This window comes from Trichechus manatus, unplaced genomic scaffold, assembly GCF_000243295.1.
Source record: "Trichechus manatus latirostris isolate Lorelei unplaced genomic scaffold, TriManLat1.0 scaffold00048, whole genome shotgun sequence".
Classification (NCBI taxonomy): Eukaryota; Metazoa; Chordata; class Mammalia; order Sirenia; family Trichechidae; genus Trichechus; species Trichechus manatus.
The window spans coordinates 5,485,169-5,511,870 of NW_004443984.1; the positions used below are offsets into that span (position 1 = coordinate 5,485,169).

A 26,702-nucleotide genomic window follows, 5' to 3' on the forward strand; every position below is an offset into this window, starting at 1 on the left:
GTAAATGGTATTGATTTGGTGATTTCCTCTTGGAGTTCTCTTTGTTGGCGTCAAGGAATCCAACTGATTTTTGTATGTTTATCTTGTATCCTGATACTTTGCTGAAATCTTCTATTAGTTCCAGTAGTTTTCCTGTGGATTCTTTGGGGTTTTCTGTGTATAAGATCATATCATCTGCAAAAAGAGATACTTTGATTTCATATTTGAGAGACAGTTTTGCTGGTTATATAATTCTTGGCTGAAAGTTTTTTTCCTTCAAGGTTTATATATGTCATCCCCTTGCCTTCTTGCCTGTACAGTTTTTGCTGAGTAGTCCAAGCTTATTCTTATTGACTCTTCTTTGTAGATGACTTTTTGTTTATCCCTAGCTGCTCTTAAAATTCTCTTTTTATCTTTGGTTTTGGCAAGTTTGATTATAATATGTCTTGGTGACTTTCTTTTGGGATCTACTTACGTGGGGTTCGATGAGCATCTTGGATAGATATCTTGCCGTCTTTCACGATATCACGGAAGTTTTCTGTCAACAAATCTTCAACAATTCTCTCTGTATTTTCTGTTAGTCCCTCCTGTTCTGGTAATGTAATCACTTGTAAGTTATTCCTCTTGATAAAATCTCACGTAATTCTTAGGGTTTCTTCATTTTTTAAAATTCTTTTATCTGATTTTTCCACAAATAAGTTGGTGTCAAGTGCTTTGTCTTCAATCTCACTAATTCTGACTTCCATTGCCTCAATTCTGCTCTTATGACTTTCTATTGATGTGTCTAATTCTGAAATTTTATTGTTAATCTTCTGGATTTCTGTTTGCTGTCTTTCTATGGATTCTTGCAGCCTGCTGAATTTGTCATTATGCTCTTCTCTAATCTTCTTAAGTTCCTCTATTGCTTTGTCTGTGTGTTCCTTAGCTTGTCTTGCATTTTGCATGATCTTCATCCTGATCTCTTAGAGTTCTGTATATTAACCTTTAGTATCCTACCTCTGGTAATTGCAAGTAGTTCTCTTCCCCTGGAAAATTTCTTGATTCTTTGTTTTGGGAGCTTGCTGAAGCTATCATGGTCTGCCTCTTTGTGTGATTTGATATTGACTATCATCTCCGAGCCATCAATAAGTTATTATATTTATTTATTTTATGTTTGCTTACTGTGTCCTAGATTCTTGTTTTGATATGCCCAAGTAGGCTGCTCATGTGAGCTAGTTTGATTATTGGCACTTTTGAAGTTCTAATGTCCTGTTACTGTTACTAGGTATGTAAGCCTAGGAATCTATTCACTTTTCTTGTATGGATTCAGCTCAGGAGTCCGGGTAGTTGGTCACCAAGTGCGTGGTGCAGGTTCTCACCTATAGTCCTAGACAGGCAAGGGTGATTGGTGTAGGCACAGGTATCTGGCTGCAGTTGGGGGTCACACGCTGAGCAAGGCAGGCGACTGATGGCTACCCCTGTGTGTCTGGGAGGAAAGCGTATCCCTGTTCCCTACAGCACACAGATGGGTGGGTTTTGCAGTCGGACTATGAGCACCCAGTTCTGTTGGCTGTAAGGACTGGGAGGCACCACTTATTCTTGCACCCCTGTAGTGGGTAACTAGGTAGTGTGGGTGGAGCCACCAGTCTTCAGGCCCTTGATGTGGGTAAGTGAGGACCCTACTTAATGGGCAAAGCAGTGTCAATTGTCATGAACCTGCCACTTCACCATAGAGCTGATACAGTTAAATTTAGGCTTCAAGTATATACCCTGTTGTACTGTGGTAACAAGGGCCTACACTGCTGAAATGGGCGCACACGGGTCTGTGCAGGGATGAAAGGCATTCAAAGTCTGTGGACCCCTTATGTCTGTGTCTATGCAAAGGAGCTGTGCCTACCCTGAGTTCCCAGTTTAAGGGAGCTGGCAGATTATTTTTTCCCTGTTTGTTAATTTGTTCCCTCTCCAAGGCCCTGAGAATGGCTCAGGGTGCATGACGGGTCCTACTTCTGTCCCAGGGGACTCGGCAATCACTGAAGCCAGCCAGGGACCTGGTGCAGAGTGGAGAGGGGTCAGGTAAATGGAGGGAGGTTTTCCCCAAAGAGGGTGTTTTTTGATCCTTGTGATAGGTCAGATGCATGTACTTATCTTTTGCTGACTGAGCACCACTTTTCACTGGTCCTGGAGGCCCGAGTAGACTCTCTGCCACTCGGTCTCTCCCGATGTGAAAACACCTCCCAAGCGCCACTGCTTGCCTCACCGTGCATGCCAGCTGATCTGACCTGAAGGGTGCTGGCTCCCACCGTGTCAGATCAGGCAACTCCTCACTGCTTCTGAACCTTCTCTCCCTCCCCCTGCTACTCAGTCCGATTCTTCAACTTTGCCTTTGATGTTCAGGGCTCTAGACTGTCATATATAATTGATTCACTTGTTTTTTTGGGTCTTTGTTGTAAGCTTGACCACAGGAAATGTCTGACTGCTCCGCCATCTTGGCCTCACCTCTCGAATGGTGAAAATTTAAAAGTCTGACCATATCAAGCGTTGATGAGAGTGGGGAGCAACTGGAACTCTCATTTACTGTTGGTGGGAATGTAAAATAGTACAACCACTCTGGAAAATAATTTGGCAGTTTTTTAAAAAAGATAAACATGAATATACCATATGATCTAGCCATTCCATTCCTAGGTATTTACCCAAGAGAAATGAAAGCATATACCCAATCAAAGACTTGTACATTAATATTCATAGCAGCATTATTTTAATACCATAAACTGGAAATAATTAAGCGTCCATCAATAGCTGAATGTATAAACAAATTGTGGCACATTCTGCCAGTGAAATACTACTCAGTAATAAAAAGGAATGTATTATTGATTAATGCAACAACGTGGATGCATTTCAAAATAATTACGCTGAGTGAAAGAAGACAGACAAAATAGGGTACATACTGTGTGATTCCATTTATAGAAAATTCTAGAAAATATGAACTTATCTATGGTGTCAGAAAGCATATTAGAGCTTACTTGGAGGGAGGAATTCCAAAGGGGCTATTGGGAGTAATGAATATGTTCATTGTCTTGATTTTGGTGATGGTTTCACAGTGTATACATATGTCAAAACTTATTAAATTGTATGCTTTAAATAAATATGGTTTATTTTATGTCAATCATATCTCAATAAAGCTCTTTTAAAAATTAAGGTACAAACATAGAAGAATTGGTAATAACAGATAAACTATCTTAGACTTAAAATAAGTTATGCTCAAAAAGTACCTTACAAGCTAGTAAGTATAATATAATCCCAATTCTGTAAATTTTGTAAATACACACATGCCAACACATATACACACGTATGAATATAGCAGAACCATTTTACAATTAAAAATGTACACACACCCTTGGTCTTAGCAGTCTTTTAGTGATCCATTCTATAGGGCAAATAAAAGGGTACAGTGTGTAAGGCGAGGCTACCGCATACAGATGTGCAGGTTGTTCGCTGGACAAGGGCACCAACCGAGGGGGTGTATAGGGCTGGAATCCAGCCTGCACCCCACTTGCCAAACCACATGCCTTTTTACCTGCCAATGTCTACTGGGAAGGGCATCTTCTGCACAAAGGGAGTCCTTGGGTGGTGCAAAAGGTTAAAGTGCTTGACTGCTAACCGAAAGGATGGAGGTTCAAGTTCACCCAGAGGCAACTCGAAAGAAAGGCCTGGCGATCTACTTCTGAAAAACCAGGATTAAAAACCCCAAGGAGCACAGTTCTACTCTGACACACACGGGGTCGCCATTATTCAGAATTGACACGATGGCAACTGTTTTTTAATATGTATGGTAGCCACAGCCCAGTTATTAAGGACATATATATCAAGATGATTATTGCAAAGTTGTCTGCAACAACCACAGTAAATCAGAAACAACTTGGATGTCTACCAGTAAGAGAAGAGTTGAATCAAGTACAGCCCACAAATACCATGAAACATTACACAGTTGTTAACAAGATTGAAGTAGAGTTACATGAACCAACCTAGAGAAATGGATTATGCTAAATGAAAGAACTAACTGTGGGTTGAGGAGTCCTGGTGGCACGGTGGTTAAGTGCTCAGCTGCTAACCGAAAGGTTGGCAATTCAAACCTACCAGCCACTCCGCAGGAGAAAGACATGGCAGTCTGCTTCCGTAAAGACTGTTGCTGTTGTTGTTAGGTGCCATAGAGTCAGTTCCAACTCATAGTGACCCTATAGGACAGGGCAGAACTACCCCACAGGGTTTCCAAAGAGCAGCTGGTGGATTTGAACTGCAGACCTTTTGGTTAGCAGCTGAGCTCTTAACCACTACGGCACCAGGGCTTCTCTCCGTAAAGATTACAGCCTAGAAAACCCTATGGGGCAGTTCTACTCTGTCCTGTAGGGTTGCTATGAGTCAGAATTGACTTGACAGCAATGGATAATGGATAATTGTGGACTACTGTGCTCTGGGTGGCCACGAGGTCCCCATGCATACTCCTTGGAGGTTATCCACTAAATTCCCTTGATTCTCTGCTTATATTTTCATTTTCTTTTATGTTTCTCTGAACATCTTCCACGTTGATGGTTGGAAGTCATTAAACCAGCCCTGCTTTGTGTCCTCGATTAACAAAGAACACAGATCTCATGCAGAGGAACCATTCTATTTATATAAAATAACACTTTTTAAAAAGCAAAAGGAATATATTCGTATAAATACATATGCATGTATGTATGTTTGCATGGGCTTGGAGAAGGTTTACATCAGTGGATTAGAAGGGAAAATGGAAGACTTAATTTTTTCTTCATATACTTTAGCATCATTCAACATATTACAAGTGGCATATATTATTTTTGTAAAAAAAAAAGAGGATATTTAAGAGTTTCTTGTACTATTCTTGCTACTTTTCTGTAAGTTTGAAATTACATCAAAGTAAAAAAAAGTTAAGCATTTAAAAATAAAACCATAAAGTTTTGTGTTTTTTTCCTAGAAGTAAAGTACTAAACCAGTAGAAAACCCCTCCTAAACGGCCAACTACACTGAAATGGCCCCCACAAAAATATCCAGATTAAAGAGGGAAGAGCAAGGGTAGTAGAAGTCTTGGATGTGAATTTCTCCCTCAGCCTCAACCAAAAGCCTTTTTTCACTTAGTAATTCACAAAGAACAGAGGGATTTTTAAACTGAGGCCCACAATTTCTATGGAGGGGCTTCAGAAAGTCTGTGGGCCCCCCAACATTTCGGAAGACTTTGTATGTGCATTTTTGTTTGTCCATAACCCTTATCAGAGTTTCAAAAGGTCTGTGACCTAAAAGAAGTTAAAACCCACGACTTTGTTTTATTCTTAACTTCTGTTCTCTGGAGATGTGATTTCAGTACGCCAGCCTACATGCTGAAAACCAAAACAAGCAAGAGTGGTATGAAGGTTTTTTTTTTTTAAATAAAATCACAATTCAAAATGAAATAAGTGTAGAAATTCATACATTGGGTTTTCACAGCACTATCTGAGATTATGGACAATTTTCTCTTTCTTCTTTTGTTCATTTCTACCTTCTAAATGTTCTACAGTGAGCATGTACTATTTTGGCAATAATAAAAGGTTATTATGAATACATTTATTATTATAAATATAAATATGTGTATAGATAGGTGCATAGACAAAAGATTAGGAGGAACCACATCCAAAATGCTGGGGTTTTTTTTTTTTTTTTTGAGTGATGAATTGTGAGGGTTTTTTTACTATTTTTTTCTTTTCTTTTTTTATTGTACTTTAGATGAAGGTTTACAGAACAAATAGCTTCTCATTAAACAGTTAGTACACATATTGTTTTATGACAATGGTTAACAACCCCAGGACATGTCGGTTTTTAAATTTTTCTTATTTGGGCTTATCAGGAGTTCCTAAATTTTCTTTATTACTTTTCAACTAGGGGAGAAAAAGTCATTTTGAAGCAAGAAGAAAGCACTTCTTTCCTGTTGATTATTTAGGGTCTTTTTATTCTGCCCCACACTGGCGTCAGCTTTTACAGCCCCTCTCACCCCAAGTGGCTCCGTGACCACTGCCTTTTTTGGGAGAAGGGAGAGGACCAAGACAGAGAAGGCTCGCCCAGGCACGCTGGGGCTGACTTTCTTTTGGGGCCCAGGACCCTGAGTCACATGGGAGAACCTTAGACACATGCTCCACACACGCCACTCTCTCCCTCACCCCTGCATTCTCTTGGGAGAGAAAACGGTTGAAGGAGTAACTAAGAGTTAGGCTAGGTGAAGCTCAGACAGACTGAAGGGAGGGGACTGTCCCAAATTCAGTTTTTGTCTACAGGCCAAAGTGGTACAACCGTGTGGCCATGGCTTTTATAAAGGGTTACAATTTTGTGAAGAGGTTGAGAGTATGGGCTCTGACGTCAGGCTGCCTGAGTTCCAATCTCAGCGCCACCGCTCACCAGCTGTGTGACCTTAAGCTGATTTCTTAACCTCTTTGAGCTTCCATTTGCTCAGCTACAAAATGGGGTATTAACAGTGCCAATAAAGTGGTTGTGTGATATAAAGACATAGTAATAAAGAATTACACAAAATTTGAAATAATGTACATTCCCCCTCCTTAAATGAAAATACTAATCAAAAACCACATAATTTCATAGCAAGCCAACCAAGCAAATTGTAACCCTTTATGCCATAGCCACCTGGTTGTACCACTTTGGCCTGTAGATAAAAACTGGAGCCACCTTTCTTAGGATTAGTCTTGAATTATGTGAATTTGGAATTACATGAAGTAAAAGGTTTCTTTCATAAAATAAATTCATCATGGGCCTCACAGGGTTGTAAAATTCCAGTGAGACACTTTATGTCAAGTGCCTAGGTTAGTGCCTGGCATGAAAAGAGTGCTAGGCGTGCAATTATCTATTTAAAAAGGTAGCATGGCTCCTGCCCCCTGTGGCCTGGCAGCCACAGGACACCCCATTATCTCTCATATAGGGGAGGGGCTTCTATGTACAGGAGGGGCTTTCATGTAGGGGAGGGGCTTTCACGTAGAAGAGGGGCTTCCATATAGAGAGGAGCTTCCATACAGGGGAGGGCTTCCATGTATGGGAGGGGCTTTCATATACAGGAGGGGCTTCCACATAGGGGAGGGGCTTCCATATAGGGGAGGGGCTTCCATATAGGGGAGGACCTGCTGTCTTTCCCCCAGCTAGAGTTCCATCTGATTCTTCCTTCAGACATAGAATGTAAATGGGGGCTGAGGCTTGCAGTAGAAATCCTGGAGCTCCTTCTGGGCTAGGAAGTGGTATCCCAGCAACAAATCAAAAGTGGGAGTGGGGTCACTTGCTGTGTGACCCTAAGATGCTATTCCTCCAGCCTGAGACACTCCTTGTTTGGAGCCCCTTCTTGTCTCCTTGGGCCCTAGCCTATATGTCACCTCCTCTAGGAAGCCAGCCTCACCCACCCTCTCCCCAGTGTGAGTTGGGAGCCTCCTCTGGCTCCCTCCCACCTTGCTTACCCCATCACAGCACTTAGCATGATATATTGCAGTTATTGCAGTTGTCTGCTTCTTGCTCAATGCTACACACCTCCTAACCTACCCCCCCACCCCCCCAACCCCGCAGACCGAGAGCTTCAGGGAAGGCAGGCAATTCGTTTTGTCCATATGTATCTCTGGCATCTAGCACAGGGCTCAGAGGGGGCCCTCAGTAACCTGGTACATGAATAAGTGCCTGACTTTCAGCACAATGTACAGGATAGAGGTTGAGAGTACGGACTTTGGATTCAGACACACCTGGGCTCAAATCCCTGCCTCACAACTCCCTGGCTTTGACTCACATACAAGTTATTTCTGCCCTAGGCCTTGTCCTCGTGGATAAAATGAGAATCATAACAATCCTCACAGCACAGGTTATCTCAGGGGTTAAAAGCAACAGGCACAGAAAGGAATTAGGTCAGAGCCTGCACACAGCAAGCACTCCATAAATGCACCTCATGCTCTAGTTTCCTCAGGCCGCAAAAAAGTGGTAGCCGGAACTCTCCCGCCCCTCAGGAGCACGAGGACAAGGAAGGGGTATATCTGCGTGAGCCGCTTAGTGGAGCCCGGGAACCAGGCCTCCTGAGGATTCACAGATCCTTCTGAGAGAAGAGCTGAGACCTCACCTCAGCCTGGTTCACCCCACCTGGGCCTCAAACACTGGGGTTCTCTCTCTGCTTGCCAGAAATTAGCCTATCGCATCCTGTGAAACTCAGGTGGGTGACTCAGAAATGAGGCGGGCCACCTTGATTGCTGCTCCCAGGGCTGGGCTCCTGGGCTAGGTCAAGGCGTGGGCCTCCACACACACCCACCCCGCTGGGACCCCAGGGCAGCAGCGAGCACCCCTTCCTCCCTCTCAAAAGCAGTCAGGGAAGTGCCCACCTCCCTCACTCTTTCTCTTCTTTCCTTTTAGTCCCACTTGTCTGACCTGTTGTTTTCTCGCCAGAGGTGAAACGTGAGATCTGTCATTAGAAATTACCGCGACTGTCTAGCAGATGACAGCAGTAACGTAGTGAGGAGAAGTAGGGGGCGGGGGGCTGCCAGGGCCGGACCCAGGGCACCTACACACCTTTGGCTTCCCACCAATCCCTGACCCCACTGCCCCCCCGGGAGAGCAGGCCAGTTGTGTCCACGCCCCAATTACACTGGTTGTTTCTGGAAATAGTCTGAGAGGGTCTTCCTACAGCAGCAGTTCTTCAGAGGGGTCTCTGGACACCAGGAGTCCAAGAAATCCTTAGAGGGGGTCTATGAGATCAAAACTATTTTCAGAATAATACTGAGATATTATTTATCTTTTTTCATTCTCATTTTCTCACAAGTGTACAGTGGCGTTTTCCAGAAACTACATGACATGGGATATCACAACAGACTGAATGCAGAAGTAGGTGCGAGAATCAGTTGTCTTCTACTAAGCCAGATACTAAAGATATAAAACAATGCCATTCTTCGCACTGTATTTTTATTCGGAAAATATTGTTATTTCTTATAAAAGTATGATTTATAGTGTTATTTCTTATAAAATATGTTTTATAAATATGTTAACTTCCTTTCTTTACCTCAAAGTTTCTTAACCTCAGCACGATTGAGATTTGGGCCAGATACTTCTTTGCTGTGGAGACTGTCCTGTGCATTGTAGGACGTTTAACAGCCCTTCTGGCTTCTCTACCTGCTGGATACCAGTAGCACCCCACCTCCTGTTGTGATGAACAAAAACATCTCCACACATTGCCAAATATCCCCTCCAAAACCGGCCCCCACTTGAGAAACATTGCTTTAAGTGAATTAATAAATGAATACTGTTAAATGTTCTCAATTAAATTTCTAAAATGAAAGTTGTCAATAAAGATAACCCACAGTAACCCTCAACAATTTTTAAGAGTGTAAAGGAGTACTGAGACTAAAAAAATTTAGGAACAGCTGCCCTAAAGCAACACACGAGCCACCATGGGCTTGCAGATGAGGGCGAAGGAGTTGCCAGCTCACAGATGTTTTTCACAGGCCTGTTCTCACAGAGGAGGCTGGAGTGATGCACAGTCTTTTCACGTGTCACCGTGAGAGATGTGAGTCAGCCTCTGCTGGGAGAAGGGACTCTGCTTTCCTTTTAAATAATATTTATAACTTTTTTTCCCCCAAAACCCAAAAATTAACACTTACTCAGGGTGGAAAACAAACAAAAACACAAGGAAGTGAGAAGGAATCCCCAGTTATGCTCCCATCGAACATTGTAATGCTGGGCACTGAGAGGCAGCTTTCTGCCAAGGAAACTCCTCACTAGATTTTCTGAGGTAACAAGTTGCTGTCTGCTGGACCCAGCAGTGGGTAACTGACCATATGGGAAGACTTCCAGAATACCTGCAAAGCCAGCTGCCTCCTTGATTCAGACCTGCCCCCAAAACCTCCTTTACCATGGTTACTGCCTGAAGCCCACCACTTGAGTAGCATTCCTTTAACTTAGGGCTTTGTTCCCTAATAGAAGTCCTAGGGGTATATGCAACCTCCCTACTTAAAAGCAAAACCAGAAAACAGCTGCTGTCAAGCAGATTCTGACTCGTGGCAACTCCATGTGTTTCAGAGTAGAACTGTGCTCCGTAGGGTGTTCAATGGCTGTGATCTTTCAGATATAGATCGCCAGGTGCCTCTGGATGGATTTGAACTGCCAACTTTTCAGTTAGTATCTGGGTACTTAACCATTTGCATTACCCAGGGACTCCTAAAACCCTTTAGGCTCCCCATTATCTACAAGTTGAAGTCCCAACTCATTAGTATGAGTTAATAATAATACTTCCCAATTCCGCACCAGGCACTGTGCTAAGTGCTTTATATATCATAACTCATTTTTAATCCTCATAGCCCCCATAAAGTGGACATTATTACCCCATTTTAAAGATGAAGAAAACAAGGCATGAAGAGGTAAGTCAGTTGCCCAAGGCCACACAGGCGGTGAGTGGAAGGTTGAACCGGCTTCTGATGACACCAAAGCCTATGTCCCTAGGTACCACCCTCTACATGCACACATGTCCCTTACTAACTCCTGCCTGCTCCTTCAGCCTCTTCTGCCAGGAACGTTAAGAGCACGGGCTTTGAACTCCAATGGATTCCAGCCTTGACTTCATCTTAAAATAATTGTGAAAGCTGGAGCAAGTTACTCAGCCTCTCTGAATCTCAGTTGCCCCATCTGCAAAATGGGAGTGATAATAATACCAACCTCATAGGGTTATCGTGTCAATTAAATGTCATGCATGTTAAGCTCTTAGTGCTGAGCTTTGCCACTAGTAAATGTTTAATAAAAGAAAGAAAAAGATCCTAGACCCCAACCACACCAGGATCCTCATGATTTCCCTAACACCCTAAATTCTTTACAGCTACTCTGCCTTTGCATGCACTTTTCCTCCCACCTGGCATGCCCTCTGCCCCTTCACTTTCAACTCCTATTCATCCTTCAAGACTCTGTTCAGGCTCCATCTCCTCTTCAGAGTCTTTCTTGCCTTCCCTTTCCCATCCTCTACCCAGCTAAGCACTCCTTCCAATTGTGGTCTCAAACCTGGCTGTGGCCCAGATCCCCCATGTTAAATCTATGTCTGTCCAGGTCCCATCCCCCGCCAGCTGAATCAGGACTTCCAGGATGGGAATTCTGATACAATTTCCTGTTGATGAGGATACACAGCAAGTGTATACCCTCTATGCCTGTAGCACATCATCCTGTAATTATTTGTTTCCAGGATGGTCAGCCATGGAGGATAGGGAGGGCCTCGAAGGCAAGAATTGGTCTTCTTGTTTTTGAATCTCTAATCAGCTCCTAACATTTGCTGAGCGCTTACCCTGTACCACGCAGAGTTCTAAGTGCTCTACATGCATGATCTCATTTAACCCTTCAATTGCCCTAGGAAACAGGTATTGTTATCAGAGTGGGTTCTGTGGATTGTCTTGCTCAACCTCCATTCTACCCTTCTTTGGCAGCCATGAGAACAGGCCTCAAACACTTCCTACTACAGTGAGCGTACTTGACCGAGGGCCCCAGCTGCTGCACTTAAAACCATTTCCATGTTTCTGCCAAGGCCAAGCCTCCCATGGGGTGCTCCCCTGAATGATTAATAACAGGGATACTAATGTTGACCCTTTCCTTGGAGACATGAGCCTCCTTGTCGACCAATTTGGGTTAAGGACTCCCAGATGGCTTTGCCAAACCTCCCTTAGATTGTGCGGTCTAGGGTGCTCCTCCCCAGCCTTCTCTCCCTCTGTCCTTCACTTGGAGACAGACTTGCTTTGTTCTCTGTCGGCTCTCCCAGCCTTCCCCGGCTCCCTCCTCATTTTCTCTCACTCAGGCATTTCCCCTAATAAAATCTTTGCATTTTTAATTCTGTCTTGACATCTGCTTGTCAGAGGATCCAGACTTTATTGCACCTTTCATTGAAAAAGTAGAAAGCTAAATGTTACATTTCCCAGACTCCTTGAACCTGGGGTTCTGGTTATAAGTTAGGTTCTGCCAATTTGATGCTCTCAAATGATATTCATAGACAGAAGAGAGGCAGAACCCTTTTCCCTTCTCGTTTTAGTTGTTTCTTCTGGCTAGTAAAGTTGGGGGAATGTGAAGTTTTTCTGCAGCAGATTCCAGTGCCCCTTATCCATGGGTGCTGAGATGCAGTTGCATTGGTGGCTTCTAAAATCTGCCCTCCTAACCCGATTGACAGTTAGGGGTATGTGTTTTGAACATAGCCTTAAAAGTAATAACTTCTCTGGTGGACCAATTTCGTATGTGGTTCCCAGAGACCCAGCCTAGGGCTTGCTTCCCCAGCCCTTCCAACCATTTGTAAGCTTCTAATTCCCTGTATTAAACTCCTTTTGCTTAACATACCTTGAACGGTTTCTGTTTCCTGCCTTAGGTAGCATAGTTATTACCCTCTTTTTATAGATGAGAAAACTGAGCCTCAGGCTGGTTAAGAAACCTACCCACGGTGATATAGCAGGAATTGGCAATATAATTGGCAGCCGGTCTTCAAGGCAGTGTCCTTAGCCACACACCATGTTCTCTCGCACCTGGCACAGTGATCAGCAAGTCATACACTCTGAAAGTTTGCACTGATCAAATTGGAGCAAAACACATTTCTCACTTAGTGAATGTATTTTATTTTATATTTTTAATCATTTATACTCTGCCTCATACCTTAAAAGACTTTAGGTGGGTTTTACTTACACGAAAAATCCTCCAAAGTATAAGACAAGTTGAATTTTGTGTTGCATTTAAGAATTGCCTTTAATATGCAGGGGAAAAGTACAAAATTCAGCAAATATACATACATACATATATATATATATGTGTGTGTATTTTAAGCTTTAAAAATATTTGACAGGACTCGAACAGACACATGTATACACCAGTGTTCACTGCAGCACTATTTAGAATAGCCAAAAGGTGGAAAAAACCCAAATATCCATCAACAGATGAATGGATAAACGAAACGTGATATATACACACAATGGAATATTATTCAGCCATAAGAGAAATAAAATTCTGAGATATACTACAACATGGATGAACTTTGAAAACATTAGGCTGAGTGAAATAAAGCAGTCACAAAAGGACAAATATTGTATGATCCCACTTATATGAAATAGCTAAGTAGGCAAGTGCATAGAGATAAAAGTTGATAGTGGTTACGAGGGGCTGGGGGAAGAGGGGATGGGCGTTATTACTGAAGGGTTACTGAGTTTCTGTTTATAATATATTCTACAATAATAACCTTTTATTATTGCCAAAATAATATATGTTCGTTGTAGAACATTAGAGAGTAGAAATGAACCAAAGAAGAAAGTAAAAAATGATCTATAATTTCAGATAGCACTGTAAATATCTAATGTATGACTTTCTAAGTTTTTCTCATTTTTAATTGTGATTTTTATTATAATGAATATATTAAAACTTTTGAGAATTGATAGTGGTGATGATAGCAGAACATGCTGAAAGTAATTAATGTCACTGAATTGTACACTTAAAATGGTTAAAATGGTCAATTTTTTTGTTAAGTATATTTAGCACAATTAATATTAAAAGTAATATTTGCTTGTTTTCTTATTCTAAGAGCAATGTATGCTCTTTATCTTAACAGTCAAATGAAAAGTAAAGAGAAATTACTCAAAATTCTACCCCTGGAGAAAACCACTGTTAACATTGTGTGGTTTGGTGTCTGCACTGAGAGGAAATTCCAAAGTCCTCGCCTTGTCCTGCAGGCTAGACATGAAGTGAGGCCCAAACACTCCTACTGTGTAAAATGCAAGGTGGCGTTATGGCAAATTTATGGCCACCTGCATAGCTACTGGCTCTGACGTCTAGGGACCAGGAGCCAATTGCCAGTCACGGTTTACCTGAATTTGCATTATCACAGGGCTTTACTAAATTTCCCTTATCCTTCCTGTTTATGGGTGTGAGGCCCAATTTCTTTTTGCTGGAATTGTTTCTGCCTGTTTCTTCCATGTTGTAGGGTCCCTTCATCTCTGGTTTGCTGCTTCTACTCTGAGGGGGGCTTCAAACCCACCATATAATGCTGATTGAATTTGCTTGTAAACAAGAGTAACCAGGTTAAAAATGAGTATCTGAGGGTACTGCAGAGTTCCTGAGTGGTGCACACATTTAACTTGCTTGGCTGCTAATCAAAAGGTCGGAGGTTCCAGTCTACCTACAGGCGCCTTGGGAGAAAAGCCTGGTGATCTACTTCCGAAAAATCAGCCCTTAAAAACCCTATGATGGAGCACAGTTGTACTCTGACACATATGGGGTTGCCTCAGTGACACATGTGCAATCGACTCGATGGCAACTGATTTTTGGAGGATACCCTCAGGAAAAAATTCAGAGGTATCAGTGCATGAAATTTATATTGTCTGTTTTGTGTGTTCAGAGGTCTGTTTTGCTTACTTCCTGGTTCACAGATGAGGCTGCCTGATAACGAGTCTGAAGAAGTGAGGTATTATCATCACCAAATCAATTCTACCTGCTTTAGAATATATTGTATAATTTCTTTTATTGTGCCTAGAAAATACTTTATTAGATTGGACTTAGAAGGATTTTTTTAAATTAATTTTATTTATGTTGTTGCTGTTGTTGAGAATATATACAGCAAAACATATACCAATTCAACGGTTTCTACATGTACCATGTAGTGACATTGATTAATTCTTGGGGTTGTGTAACCATTCTCACTCTCCTTTTCTGAGTTGTTCCTCCTCCATTAATATAAATTCACTGCCCCCTAAGGTTCCTGTCTAATTTTTCAAGCTGTTGTTGTCAATTTGATCCCATACAGATAGCTCTTAAAAGAGCATAATGTTCAAGGCAGACATTTTTTGACTAGTTAAGCTACACTATTGTTTGGTTTTAGAAGACTTCAGGAGGTATTTTCGGTTTAAGGTTTAAAGATTGTCTTGGGGCAACAGTTTCAGGGGTTCATTGAACTGTCATGGTTCCGGGAGGTCTAGAGTCCATGAGAATTTGAAATTCTGTTCTGTCTTTTCCCCTTTTTGATCAGGATGCTTCTATGGAGTCTTTGATGAAAATGTTCAGTAATGGTAGCGGGGCACCACCCAGTTCTGATCTCATAGCAATGGAGGCAGTTGTTTACGGAAGTAATCAGTCACACATTCTATTTCCTCCTTCTGTTCCTGACTCTCCTTCTTCCTCGGTGGCTCCAGGCAAATAGAGACCAATTGTCATGCCTTAGATGGCTGCTTGCCAACTTTTAAGACACCAGGCACTACAAACTAGGAGATAGAACACAGGCACTAAACATGTGATAAGGCCAATTAACTGGGATGGCCCATGAAGGACTTAGTAGAATTTTAGCAAATACGTATTAAGTGCCTGCTCTGTACCAGGCACAGAAGGCACAGAGAGCCAGCCAGGGTGGGATTCAGACCAGAATATACACCTCGGTAAGGTATGATGTAAACAGTTATCCAACTATTCATTTCTCATTCATTCTTTTATCCAGTAAATATTTAATAAGCACTAATATGTGCCAAGCATTGTTCTAGGAACTTCACTTACATTAAATCCTTCTTTCCTCAAAACTACCATGCAAGGTAGGTCCAATTAGTCCCACTTGACAGATGAGAAAACTGAGGGTCAGAATAGTGAAGCCACTTGCTCAAGATTTACACCTCCATTAGACAGGAAGCCTAGGGGGCAGTGAGTTTATGTTAATGGGTGAGGGACAGTTTGGAGAAGGAGGAGGAGAATGATTGCGCAACTTGAAGAATGTAATCAATGTCACTGAATTGTACGTGTAGAAGTTATTAAATTGGTGTATGTTTAACTGTGTATATTTTCAATAACAACAAAAAATAAAATTAATTTTAAAAAAAGATTCACACCTCCAAGGAGGGGTGGAGCTGGGCCTGAGTGCTCAACTCCTGCTCATCTTTCTCTGCCCCCTGATGCTCCCCCACCACAGGGCTTCTGACCCCCCCCAAGAAAGATTTGTGTAACTGCTCTCTAAGAACCTTGCATGGGCCGCTTGGCTTTGCCTGGCTCCCGGAGCTGTGAAACAGGTATTTCATTAAGCTCTTCACAAACTTGCATGATTCCACCCTTGAGAGATACCAAAACGTCAGCCTCCCATGACAGAAAGGGAAACCCAGTGGTTTTAGGGCCCTGATCATGCTGGCCTGGTGCCAGCTGTCCCCAGCCCCAGAATAAAGCCGGGCTTGGCCATGAAGACTGAGGGCTGGCAAAGACGGAAGCCAGGATGAGGAGGTAGAGGTCAGTCAGGACAAAAGAGAGGTATGAAAACCTATGATGGAGGAGAGCTTGCCTCTGGGGAAACCCCTGTGATCTTACCTTGTTTAGTGGGAAAAATGTGGACTTGGAGCCACAGATAAAGTGTGTGCTCTGCCTCCTGTTAACTGCTCTGCCGCATTAACTAAATGACCTTGGGTAAGCTACATAACATCTCTGCCAGCCCTCACTCAGTCTTCTGCTTTATAAAATAGGGATGATAAGCCCTACCTGTGAAGATTCAATATCTTACTGTATTGACACATAATTGACCAGAAATATGAAAAGTGTAGCATAGGTACTTCCTGATCTTCCCTCCTATGCCCGTGGCAGACATTACTAATAGATCATAGATCCCATCACCACCAAGCCCAGTTACAGCTTCAGCCTCCTCTTCAAGACAGGGTCCTAGGCAGCCACTTCCAATACATCGGAGTTGACATATGTCCCAGTAACCTATAACAAACTTGGTGGCTTAAAACAACAAGCATTTATTACATCCCATGATTTTATGGGTCAGGAATTCAGGCAAGGGTCAGCTGGGCAATTCTGCTGCACGTGGTGTTGACTGGGGTCACTTGGTGGTATTCAGCTGGTAGCTGGGTCTCTCAGAGGGTCTATCAGCTTCACTCACATGCCTGGGCCCAGCTGGTCCCCTTTCCCTCTGCACAGGGCCTCTCAATGTCGTCTTGGGGCCTCACCAGCAGGTAGTCAGACTTCTCACCTGGTAACTCAAGTGATGGGAAGTGGAAGCTGCAGGCTTTTAAGGCCTGAGCTAGAAACAAGCACAGCATCACTTCTGCTATGTTCTGTCAGTCACAGCATTCACAGGCCCACCAGATTCTAGGGGAGGGGACATAGATCCCACCTCTCAATGGGAGGAGGGCCACAGAGTTTGAAGCTATCTTTAATCCACCCTGGCATGGGGAATGAAATTTGTTTGCCAAATCCCTGAAACAATCAACAAACACAAGGTCTCTTCCACCTCTCTCTGGACCCACTTCCTCACCTGTATTTATTCAGAACCTATTTTGTGCCATGCTCTTTAGGGAATACAGACATAAACAGAGCCTGGTCTCCACCCTCCAGGAGCTCCCTGTCAGCCTGAGAAAATGGGCCAAGTTTCATAAAGAAATAAGTAACAGGGCCAAGTGGCTTAGCCTGGGGAGAGAGACACAGATACTTCAGAGGCTCAGAGGAAGAAAACATGGCTTCCATTTGGGGAAAAAGTAGAGGCATCTGAGCTGCATTCTAAAGAAGGACAACACTTCACAGCTGGATTCCTGTACTCACTGAGGATTGACTGGTGCCTCCTGTGTGCCAGGCACTGTCCTTGGCTCTGAGGGTACAGCAGTGGTGGGACAAAGTCCCTTCTCACAAGAAGCTGCACATTCTAGTTGGGGAAGACTATTAATAGGCAAGAAACTAAATAAATAAATAGCCTAGTTTCCGATTATGATAAATGCTGTGAAGAAGATAAAGTAGGATAAAGAAATAGAGAGCCCAGAGGTGGGTGAGGATATCATAGGTGGGGAGTCAGGGGAGGCTTCTCTGGGGAGGTGACGCTGCAACAGAGACGTGATGGGTGTGAAGGCATCTGCCAGGTGAGCGGGAAGGTCCAGTGTGCCAGGTAAGGCATCCACAAGTGTCAAGGCTGTGAATGGGAGTGTTCTCAATTCTGTCTGAGGAACAGGAAATGGCCAGTGAGGGTGGCACCCGCTGGGCCAGGAGGGAGGCAGGCAGGGATGGGCCAGCTGGATCGTAGAGACCCTGTTGTCATTGTTAGGTGCTGTCAAGTTGGTTCCGACTCTTAGTGACCCAGTGCACAACAGAACAAAACACCACCTGGTCCTGCGCCATCCTCGCAGTCGTTGCTGTGTTTGAGCCCATTGTTGTAGCCACTGTGTCAATCCATCTCATTGAGGGTCTTCCTCTTTTTTGCTGACCCTCTGCTTTACCGAGCATGATGTCCTCCACGGACTGGTTCCTCCTGATAACATGTCCAAAGTGTGTGAGACAGATCTTGCCATCCTCACTTCTAAGGAGCACTCTGACTGGACTTCCTCCAAGACAGATTTGTTCGTTCTTTTGGCAGTCCATGGTATATTCAATATTCTTCGCCAACACCATAATTTAAAGGCGTCAATTCTTCTTCGATCTCCCTTATTCATTGTCCAGCTTTCACATGCATGTGAGGCGAATTAAAACACCATGGCTTGGGTCAAGCCCACCTTAGCCCTTAAAGTGACTTCTTTGCTTTTCAACATTTTTAAAAGGTCTTTTGCAGCAGATTTGCCCAATGCAATGCATTGTTTGATTTCTTGACTGCTGCTTCCATGGGTGTTGATTGTGGATCCAAGTAAAATGCAATCCCGTTGCCAGCAAGTCAATGCTGACCCATGGTGACCCCATGTACTACAGAGTAGAAGTGCTCCGTTTTATGGAAGTAGATTGCCAGGCCTGTCTTCCGTGTTGCCACTTGGTGTGTTCAAACCACCAACCTTTAGGTTGGTAATCAAGAGCAAACCCTTTGTACCACCCAGGGACCTACGAGACCCTGGTTAGGAGTTTGCATTTGATTTAAGTTATATTTTAAGGAGACCCCCCTCCAACCAGGCTGCAGTGTGGAGAATGGATTGGGAGGCCAGAGTGGAATCGGAGGTTGCTGCAGTGTTCAGAAGTGAGACTTGGGGTGATAGTTGTAGAGGTAGTGTTAAAAGTATTTGCTGATGGAATGAATGTGGTTGTGAAGCAGTCAAAGAAGACTCCAGGGTTTGAGGGCTGACTGAAGCGGTGGAAGGTGAGGGACGGTGCCACTTCCTGAAATGAGGAAAACTGGGAAAGAGGAATTTAGAAGGAGTCAGGCTGCATTGTTGTCATTTGAATTTTAGCTTCAATCTTTCAAGCACCTAGGCGGCACAAACAGTTTGCATTTGACTCCTAACAGAAAGGTTGGTGGTTTGAACCCTCCCAGAGGTGCCATAAGGAAGCCTGGTGGTGCAGTGGTTAAGCACTCAGCTCCTAACCGAAAGGTTGGTGATTTGAACCCACCAGCCGTTCCTCGGGAGAGAGATGTGGCCGTCTGCTTCCGTAAAGACTACAGCCTTGGAAACCCTATCAGGCAGTTCTGCTCGGTTCTGTAGGGTCCTATGAGTCAGAATCGACTCGACAGCACAGGTTTGGGTTGTTTCGTGTCTGTTTTATTGTAAGTGAGATACAGTAGTTTATAAAAGTGTCCTATTGCTGTCAAGTCGGACTCATAGCAACCCTACAGGACAGAGTAGAACTGTCCCATAGGATTTCCAAGGCTGTAATCTTTACCGAAGCAGACTGCCACACCTCTCTCCCTCGGAGTGACTGGTGGGTTCCAACTGCCGACCTTGCGGTTAGCAGCCGAGCACCTAACCAGTGCGCCACCAGGGCTCCTTTACAAAAGTGTAAAGTCATTGAAATGTAATCTGTGAGGCAGACTTTCTGACGCCCACCTCATAGCTGAGGAAACCAAGGCTGGGATAGCTCAGTGACCCGCACAATCACACTGTACGGGGCAAAGAGCAAAGCTGGAGTGTGAACCTAAGGTCTGGCCAACTCCAAACTCAAAAAAAAAAAAAAAAAACCAAACCCATTGCTGTTGAGTCAATTCTGACTCATAGCAACCCTACAGGACAGAGTAGGACCGCCCCATAGGGTTTCCAAGGAGCGGCTAGTGGATTTGAATTGCCGACCTTTCGGTTAGCAGCCTGAGCTCTTAACCACTATGCCACCAGGGCTCTGGCCAACTCCAAATCCCTGTCATATTCTATATGCCAGTGCTTCTCAGCCAGAGTGATTTCACCCTCTGGACGACATTGGGCAATGTCTGGAGATATTTTTGATTGTCACAAATGGGGGAGGGGGAGGGATGCCACCGGCTTCTAGTAGATAGAGGCTAAGGATGCACAGAACAGCCCTCTCCCCCCTACATACACACAACAAAGAATTATCTAGCCTAAAATATCAGCTCTGGTGGTGCAATGGTTTGGGTTCAACCACTAACCTAAAGGATGGCAATTCAAACCTATCCAGTGGCACCACAGAAGAAAGGCCTGGTGATCTGCTTCTGTAAAGATAACAGCCAACAAAACCCTATGGAGCAGTTCTACTCTGTAACACATGGGGTCGCCATGAGTTAGAATTGACTCGGCAGCAACGAGTTTGGTTTCCTTTTTGGTTTGACATTCATAGACTACTCAGGACTGGGCCACACACTAAGTATTTCATTTATATCATCTCCACAAACTACAAGCCTGAGGGGGAAGATCTGCTATAGAAAAGAGACCTGAGGCACCCAGGGGTGAACTGCTAAGTTGTGGAGCTGGCGCTGGAACCCAGGCACTATCCCTCTAGGGCCTGGGCTGTTGATCTCAACCAGTCCCAGGGAAGTCACAATAACCCCTGAGCACTTGCTCCATGTTAGGTACCATTCTAAGCTTTGCATGTAGGAACTCATTTACCCACCGTGACAAACCTGTCAGACAGTGGTATTATCAGTCCCATTTTACAGATTAGGAAACTGAGGCACAGAGAGGGAAGTAACTTGCCTGAGGTCATACAGCTAGTAGGCGGTTGAGCTTGGCCTCAGATCCAGGCAGTCCTTCTCCAGAGTCCACGGTCTTCACCGTAATTCCTAGCAGCTGGAAGCCAAGGGCTTGTGGGAGGGGAGAGGATGGGCCCAGGCAGCTGGGTTCCTCCTGGCCATTTCAGAGATTTCCCAGCACAGCCAGGGCTGCCTCTCAGTGGGAGATTAGCATTTGGGAATAGCAGCCACCAGAGATGGGGTGGGCGGTGGGGAGGGGCCAAGGAAGAAAATACAAGACACATTTTTGGCTTGAGGTCAGTTGTGAAAGTTAAAAAAAAGACCAAGAAAATTCTTCTTTGGGGGCTTTGTGCTGTTTTGCAAGGTATTGCCTTTCTCTTCGATTGTATTTGCTTTGCCGAACTGGAACACTTTTGCGAAATACGGCCTCGGAGGCCCAGGGCTGTTTGCCAAGGGAACTGGGCCACGGCAGGTTAGGAAAGCAGAGGGCGGGGCTCTGCGTCACCCAAGAGGCCTGCCTCACTGCCTGCTCCTGGGAGAATGTGCCCCAGGAGTTTGGAGAGCAAGGAAGTGCTGGACAGAGAGGGACATGGTTGGGGGGGCACTGGGCAGGGAGGCAGGGGCAGATGACTTCAATCCTGCCTCTATGCTGGTGATATCTAAATGGGGACCTTTCTGGACCCCTCCCCACCCACCAAGCCCTATTATTCATAAACCCAACAGCCCACTCTACTGGGCTGCTTGGATGCCACATAAATATCTCCAACTTGACATGCCCAAAAGCAACTCTGACCACCCCCCATACCTGCTCATCCTCTGACTTCTTATCCTAGTAAATGGCCACTTCATCCTTCCAGGTGCTCATATCAAAACCCAGGAGTTGTCCTGGATTTCTCTCTTCCCCTCATGCCCTACATCCCTATCCATGAGCAAATCCTGCGGGCTCATCTGTCAAATATATACTGTCACTATATCCTGCATCTGACAGCTTCTGCTCACCTCCACCACCCTAGTCTGCATCACCATCGATTTAACCAGCTGCCCACCCTTGTCTCTCTACAGTCCGTCTGCACACAGCAGTGCAGCACTTGGACAGTGGCCTGCACACAGTAGGTGCTCAGCACATATCTGTTCACTAGGTGAGTGAATGCACTTTGTGGGGTCACTGTAAGCAAGGCCTGGGTGCTCTCTGCACCCCAGTTCTCTCGTGTATAAAATGAGACTCATAAGTTTCACCTACAGGTCCCCTCCCACCTCTAATATTGTCAATGACTCTCTTATTGCTCAGAACCACAAAAGTCCAGATGGAGGATTTAGCAAGAGATGCAAAAAAAAAAAAAAAAAAAAAAGGTAGAGACAGAACGTCCTGAGAATAGCAGAGGAAGGATCTGAAGCCCTGGGAGAACTCAGTATGAGAAGCGTCGGTAGAAGAGCATCAAACCCTGGAGTCAGGAAACCTGGGTTTGAGTCCCAAACTCTGACCATTTATCAGCTGAGTGACCTTAGAAAAAGCAATTTGCCTCTGGAAGCCTCAGTTTCCTCCTCTGTAAAATAGCTACAATAGGGCAGCCCCCAGATTATGAATGAGTTCCGTTTCTAAATCTGTCTGTAAGTCAAATGTGTATGTAAATCAGAACAGTTAGGTAGGTCAGTTAGTCAAATGTTTGTCTTAGTATACAGTATATACTGTACCTTTCTATGCATAAAAAAATTAAACACTTCCAGATACACTAAAGCATCTTTAACATAATAATACAATAATAATAATGTCTTGATGTACATCACAAAGTAGTGCTCATTGTTATGAATCATTGTATGTACCTCAAATTCTTCATTTAACAGGCTTTAGAGGGGTTGTTTCATAACTACAGGTTGTACATAAGTCGGATGTTCGTAATATGGGGACTGCCTGTACTCCAAGCCCCCTTCTTTGCAAAGTTGCAGGGAGGGTCAAACAAAGACACATATAGGTCAGAGTTTTAGGAACAAGTATGTGGTAAAACAAACAAACAAAAGCTCAACAAATCTTTACCGAGTACTTGGGAGCCAGACACTGTGCCAGGGCCAGGGAGGTGCCGTAGAGAGTGGCCCCTGCCTTTACGGAGGAGGATGATCACACAGATGAGTGTATACTTACCAATAGTGAGGGGTGCTCTGAAGAAGGAGTGGTGTCCTCTGAGAGCAATTAATAGGGAGACCAGGACCAGCAAGGGGGTAAGTAAGGGAGGGCGTCAGTACTATTTGGACTGAGACATAAAAAAGATAAACAGGAGTTAAATAGGCAAAGGAGAGGGAGGAGGGCTGAGAAGGGCATTCCAGGCAGTGGATACAGCATGTGCAAAGGCTCTGAGGTGGGGAAGCACACAGAGAATGCAGGAGACTGAAAGAGAACTGGTGTGGCTGGAGAGATTGGAGGAGGAGCATTATTAGAGGAGACTGTAAAGGTAGGCAGGGGCCAGGATTCTGCCTTCGCCCTGAAGGCAGTGCGATGCCAAAGGTTGTTTTTCAGGGGTGGGAGGATGGGTGGTGACATGATTAGATTTGTATTTTGAAAAGGCAACCCTGGCTATTGTAAGGAGAGAAGATTGGAGGTAGGGGCAGGGTGAATGTGGGAAGACAGCTCAGAGGCTACTGCAACCGTCCTGGCAAAAACTGACGGAGCTGAGATGGGGGGTCGTGCTTCGCATATACTGTGTTCAGGAGGGTAATTTCTGAGGGGCCGTTTGGCAATCTGAGGCAAATGGTAAATGTGTAGACACCTCAATCAAGTATCTCTGTTTCTATAAATCTATCCTACAGAAACGCTGGCACAAAAGTTCAGAGATCTATGTAGAAGATGTTCATTGCACCATTGTTTAAAATCGTAAAAATTAGAAACAACTTAAATGGACATCAATAGGCAGCTTGCTTAATAACTTTGACAGACCATGCAGTAGAATACCATGCAGCTGGTAAAAAGAAGGAATCAAATCCATATATACTGATGAAGAAAAATAGACACAATACATTGGTAGGTGAAAAAAAGCAGGTTATAGAACTGCATATGTAAGACCAAACCATTTATTTTTTGTGGTAAATATATATGTAACGAAAAGTGTCATTTCAATAATTTTTATGTGTACAATTCAGTGACATTAATTACATACGTCATGTTGTTCAACCATCACTACTATTTGTTTCTGAATTTTTCCATCATCCTATACAAAAGCCCAGTGTCTCTTAAGGAGAAAAACATGTTCATTTTAAAGTATATATCCACCCTGTGTTCTGTATACACTAAAAGTCCGGGAGATTACACTCCGTGATTACCAGTGACAATCTCTGGAGTAAAAAAATACAGGGAGACTTTCATTTTCCCCATATGGGTTGAATATTTTTTTTTTTTTTTTTACAACGGACATATCTTTTTCATGAAAACAGATATTTCCTTTAAAATATTAGATGTTGTAAATGAGAAGTCTTCATTTATCAGCCTGTATAAAAGTACCAATTGATCACCTGCCAGGTGCTTGGTCTTGTGCTAGATGTTAGGAGAGATCATGGAGGAAGGATAAACAGAGTTGTGAAGACAACTTCCTTGCCTTTAAGGAGATTATAGTCCAGGTAGGGAGATAAGACACAAGAAGGAAATAATTTGAGGTACTTGATCACTCGTATTCAGAACTCATTCAATTTTAAGTGACAACTGTAACTGAAATGAGCTTAAGTGAAAACAGAATTACATGGGCTCATAAACATGACCAGAGGAATCTCGTTTTCTGGCTTACATTTCAAAAGGATCACTTTGGCTATTGATTCTACTGAGAATAGAATAAAGAGGGGAAACAGGGAGACTGGTGAGGAGGCTATCGCAGGAATCCTAGCAAGAGAAGATGGTGAAGATGTGGACCAAGGTGGAGGTGATGAGAAGGCATGGGGTATGGATACCTCTCACTGATGAATTGAATGGTGAAGTGTGAGGTAGAGCGCAGATCAGCTTCAAGGACTTGGAAAGCATAGGTCTGGAGCCAAGGGGGGAGCCCTGAGCAGCCAGAGAAATCTGGGTTGTTATTAGGTGCCTTCGAGTCGGCTTGACTCATAGTGACCTTATGGACAACAGAACAAAACATTGCCTGGTCCCGCACCATTCTCACAATTGTTGCTATGTCTGAGCCCAATGTTGCAGGCACTGTGTCAACCCATCTCGTTGAGGGTCTTCCTCTTTTTCGATGACCCTCTACTTTATCAAGCATGATGTCCTTCTCCATGGACTGGTCCCTCCTGATGACATGTCCAACCAAAGTAAGAGAGACAAAGTCTCACCATCCTCACTGTCTAAGGAGCGCTCTGGCTGTACTTCCTCCAAGACGGATTTGTTCCTTCTTCTGGAAGTCCATGGTATATTCAATATTCTTCATCAGCACCACAATTCAAATGCATCAGTTCTTCTTCGATCTTCCTTATTCATTGTCCAGCTTTCCCATGCTTATGAGGCAACTGAAAACACTATGGCTTGGGTCAGGTGCACCTTAGTCTTCAAAGTGACATCTTTGCTTTTCAACACTTTAAAGAAGTCTTTGGCAGCAGATTTGCCCAATGCAATGCATCTTTTGATTTCTTGACTGCTGCTTCCATGAGTGTTGATTGTGGATCTAGGTAAAATGAAATCCTCGACAACTTCAATCTTTTCTCTGTTTATCATGATGTTGCTTATTGGTCCAGTTGTGAGAATTTTTGTTTTCTTTATGCTGAAGTATAAACTACACTGAAGGCTGTGGTCTTTGATCTTCTTCAGTAAGTGCTTCAAGTCCCCTTCACTTTCAGCAAGCAGGGTTGTGTCAACTGCATATCGAAAGTTGTTAATGAGACTTCCTCCAATCCTGATGCCACATTTTTTTCATATAATCCAGCTTCTCGGATTATTTGCCCAGATTTGGGAGGGAGTGAAAATTATGGCTGTAGATGAGTTGATCCAGGTAGAAACTGGCCACCCATGGGCCACAGAGATTTAGAAAACCTCTACCTTATATGAACTTAGATGTCAGGAGCTGGAGGCAGTGGTGTCCATCTCCAGGAGTCGTGACAGATAAAATGCAGGGGACAAACACTATGGATTCCCCGCAGCAATTAGAAATAATTAATTAAATGTACACGTGACCACACAGATGGATCTTAAAACAGAACACTGAGTACAAATAGTCACAATCAGAATATGATCTATAACACATCACAAAACTAGAAGCACTATACAAGAACACAAATAAACAAAAGATACACACTAAACGTGTTAAAATAATTGCCTAAGGGGATAAGAGAAAGACAGAACCAGGTAAAAGGGAAAAAACAAGTCTCAAATACAATGAGAAGGGCCTCAGCCGTGGCCTCAGCTCCCTCTGGGCCTGTATCCCAATTCTCCCTGGTACAATGAGCTCCCTCAAAAGTTTCCCGCCACCCGGCCTGGCTGAGGGGCCCTGGCCACAGCAGCCAGATACCGAGGCTGGGTTGGAAGAGAAGGGCTTCGGCATTGGCACCCTTTACATGGCTGAAAACTGCCTGTCTTGGTTAGATGACTCTGGATTAGGATTCTTACTGGACTACGCCACCATTAGTTTACATGCTGTGTCCAGGGACTGAAATGCTTATCCACAAGAATATTTATATGTAGGTGATCCAACTGAATGCGGAAATTATCGAACAATATCACTAACATCACACGCAAGTAAAATTTTGCTGAAGATCATTCAAAAGCAGCTGCAGCAGTATATCAACAGGGAACTGCCAGAAATTTAAGCCGGATTCAGAAGACAATGTGGAACGAGGGATATCATTGCTGATGTCAGATGGATCCTGGCTGAAAGCAGAGAATACCAGAAAGATGTTTACCTGTGTTTTATTGACTATGCAAAGGCATTCG

The 26,702-nt window shown here is 43.8% G+C and overlaps 1 protein-coding gene across 1 annotated transcript in view; it reads left to right on the forward strand.

The window, feature by feature from the left end:
* LOC101346654 (methylosome subunit pICln-like) overlaps positions 1 to 26,702 on the forward strand; it is a 100,335-nt gene that overhangs the window by 72,623 nt on the left and 1,010 nt on the right. The window contains 1 exon segment of the mRNA XM_012555740.2: positions 26,176 to 26,451. Within this exon segment, the coding sequence (XP_012411194.1) occupies positions 26,176 to 26,451 (276 nt within the window).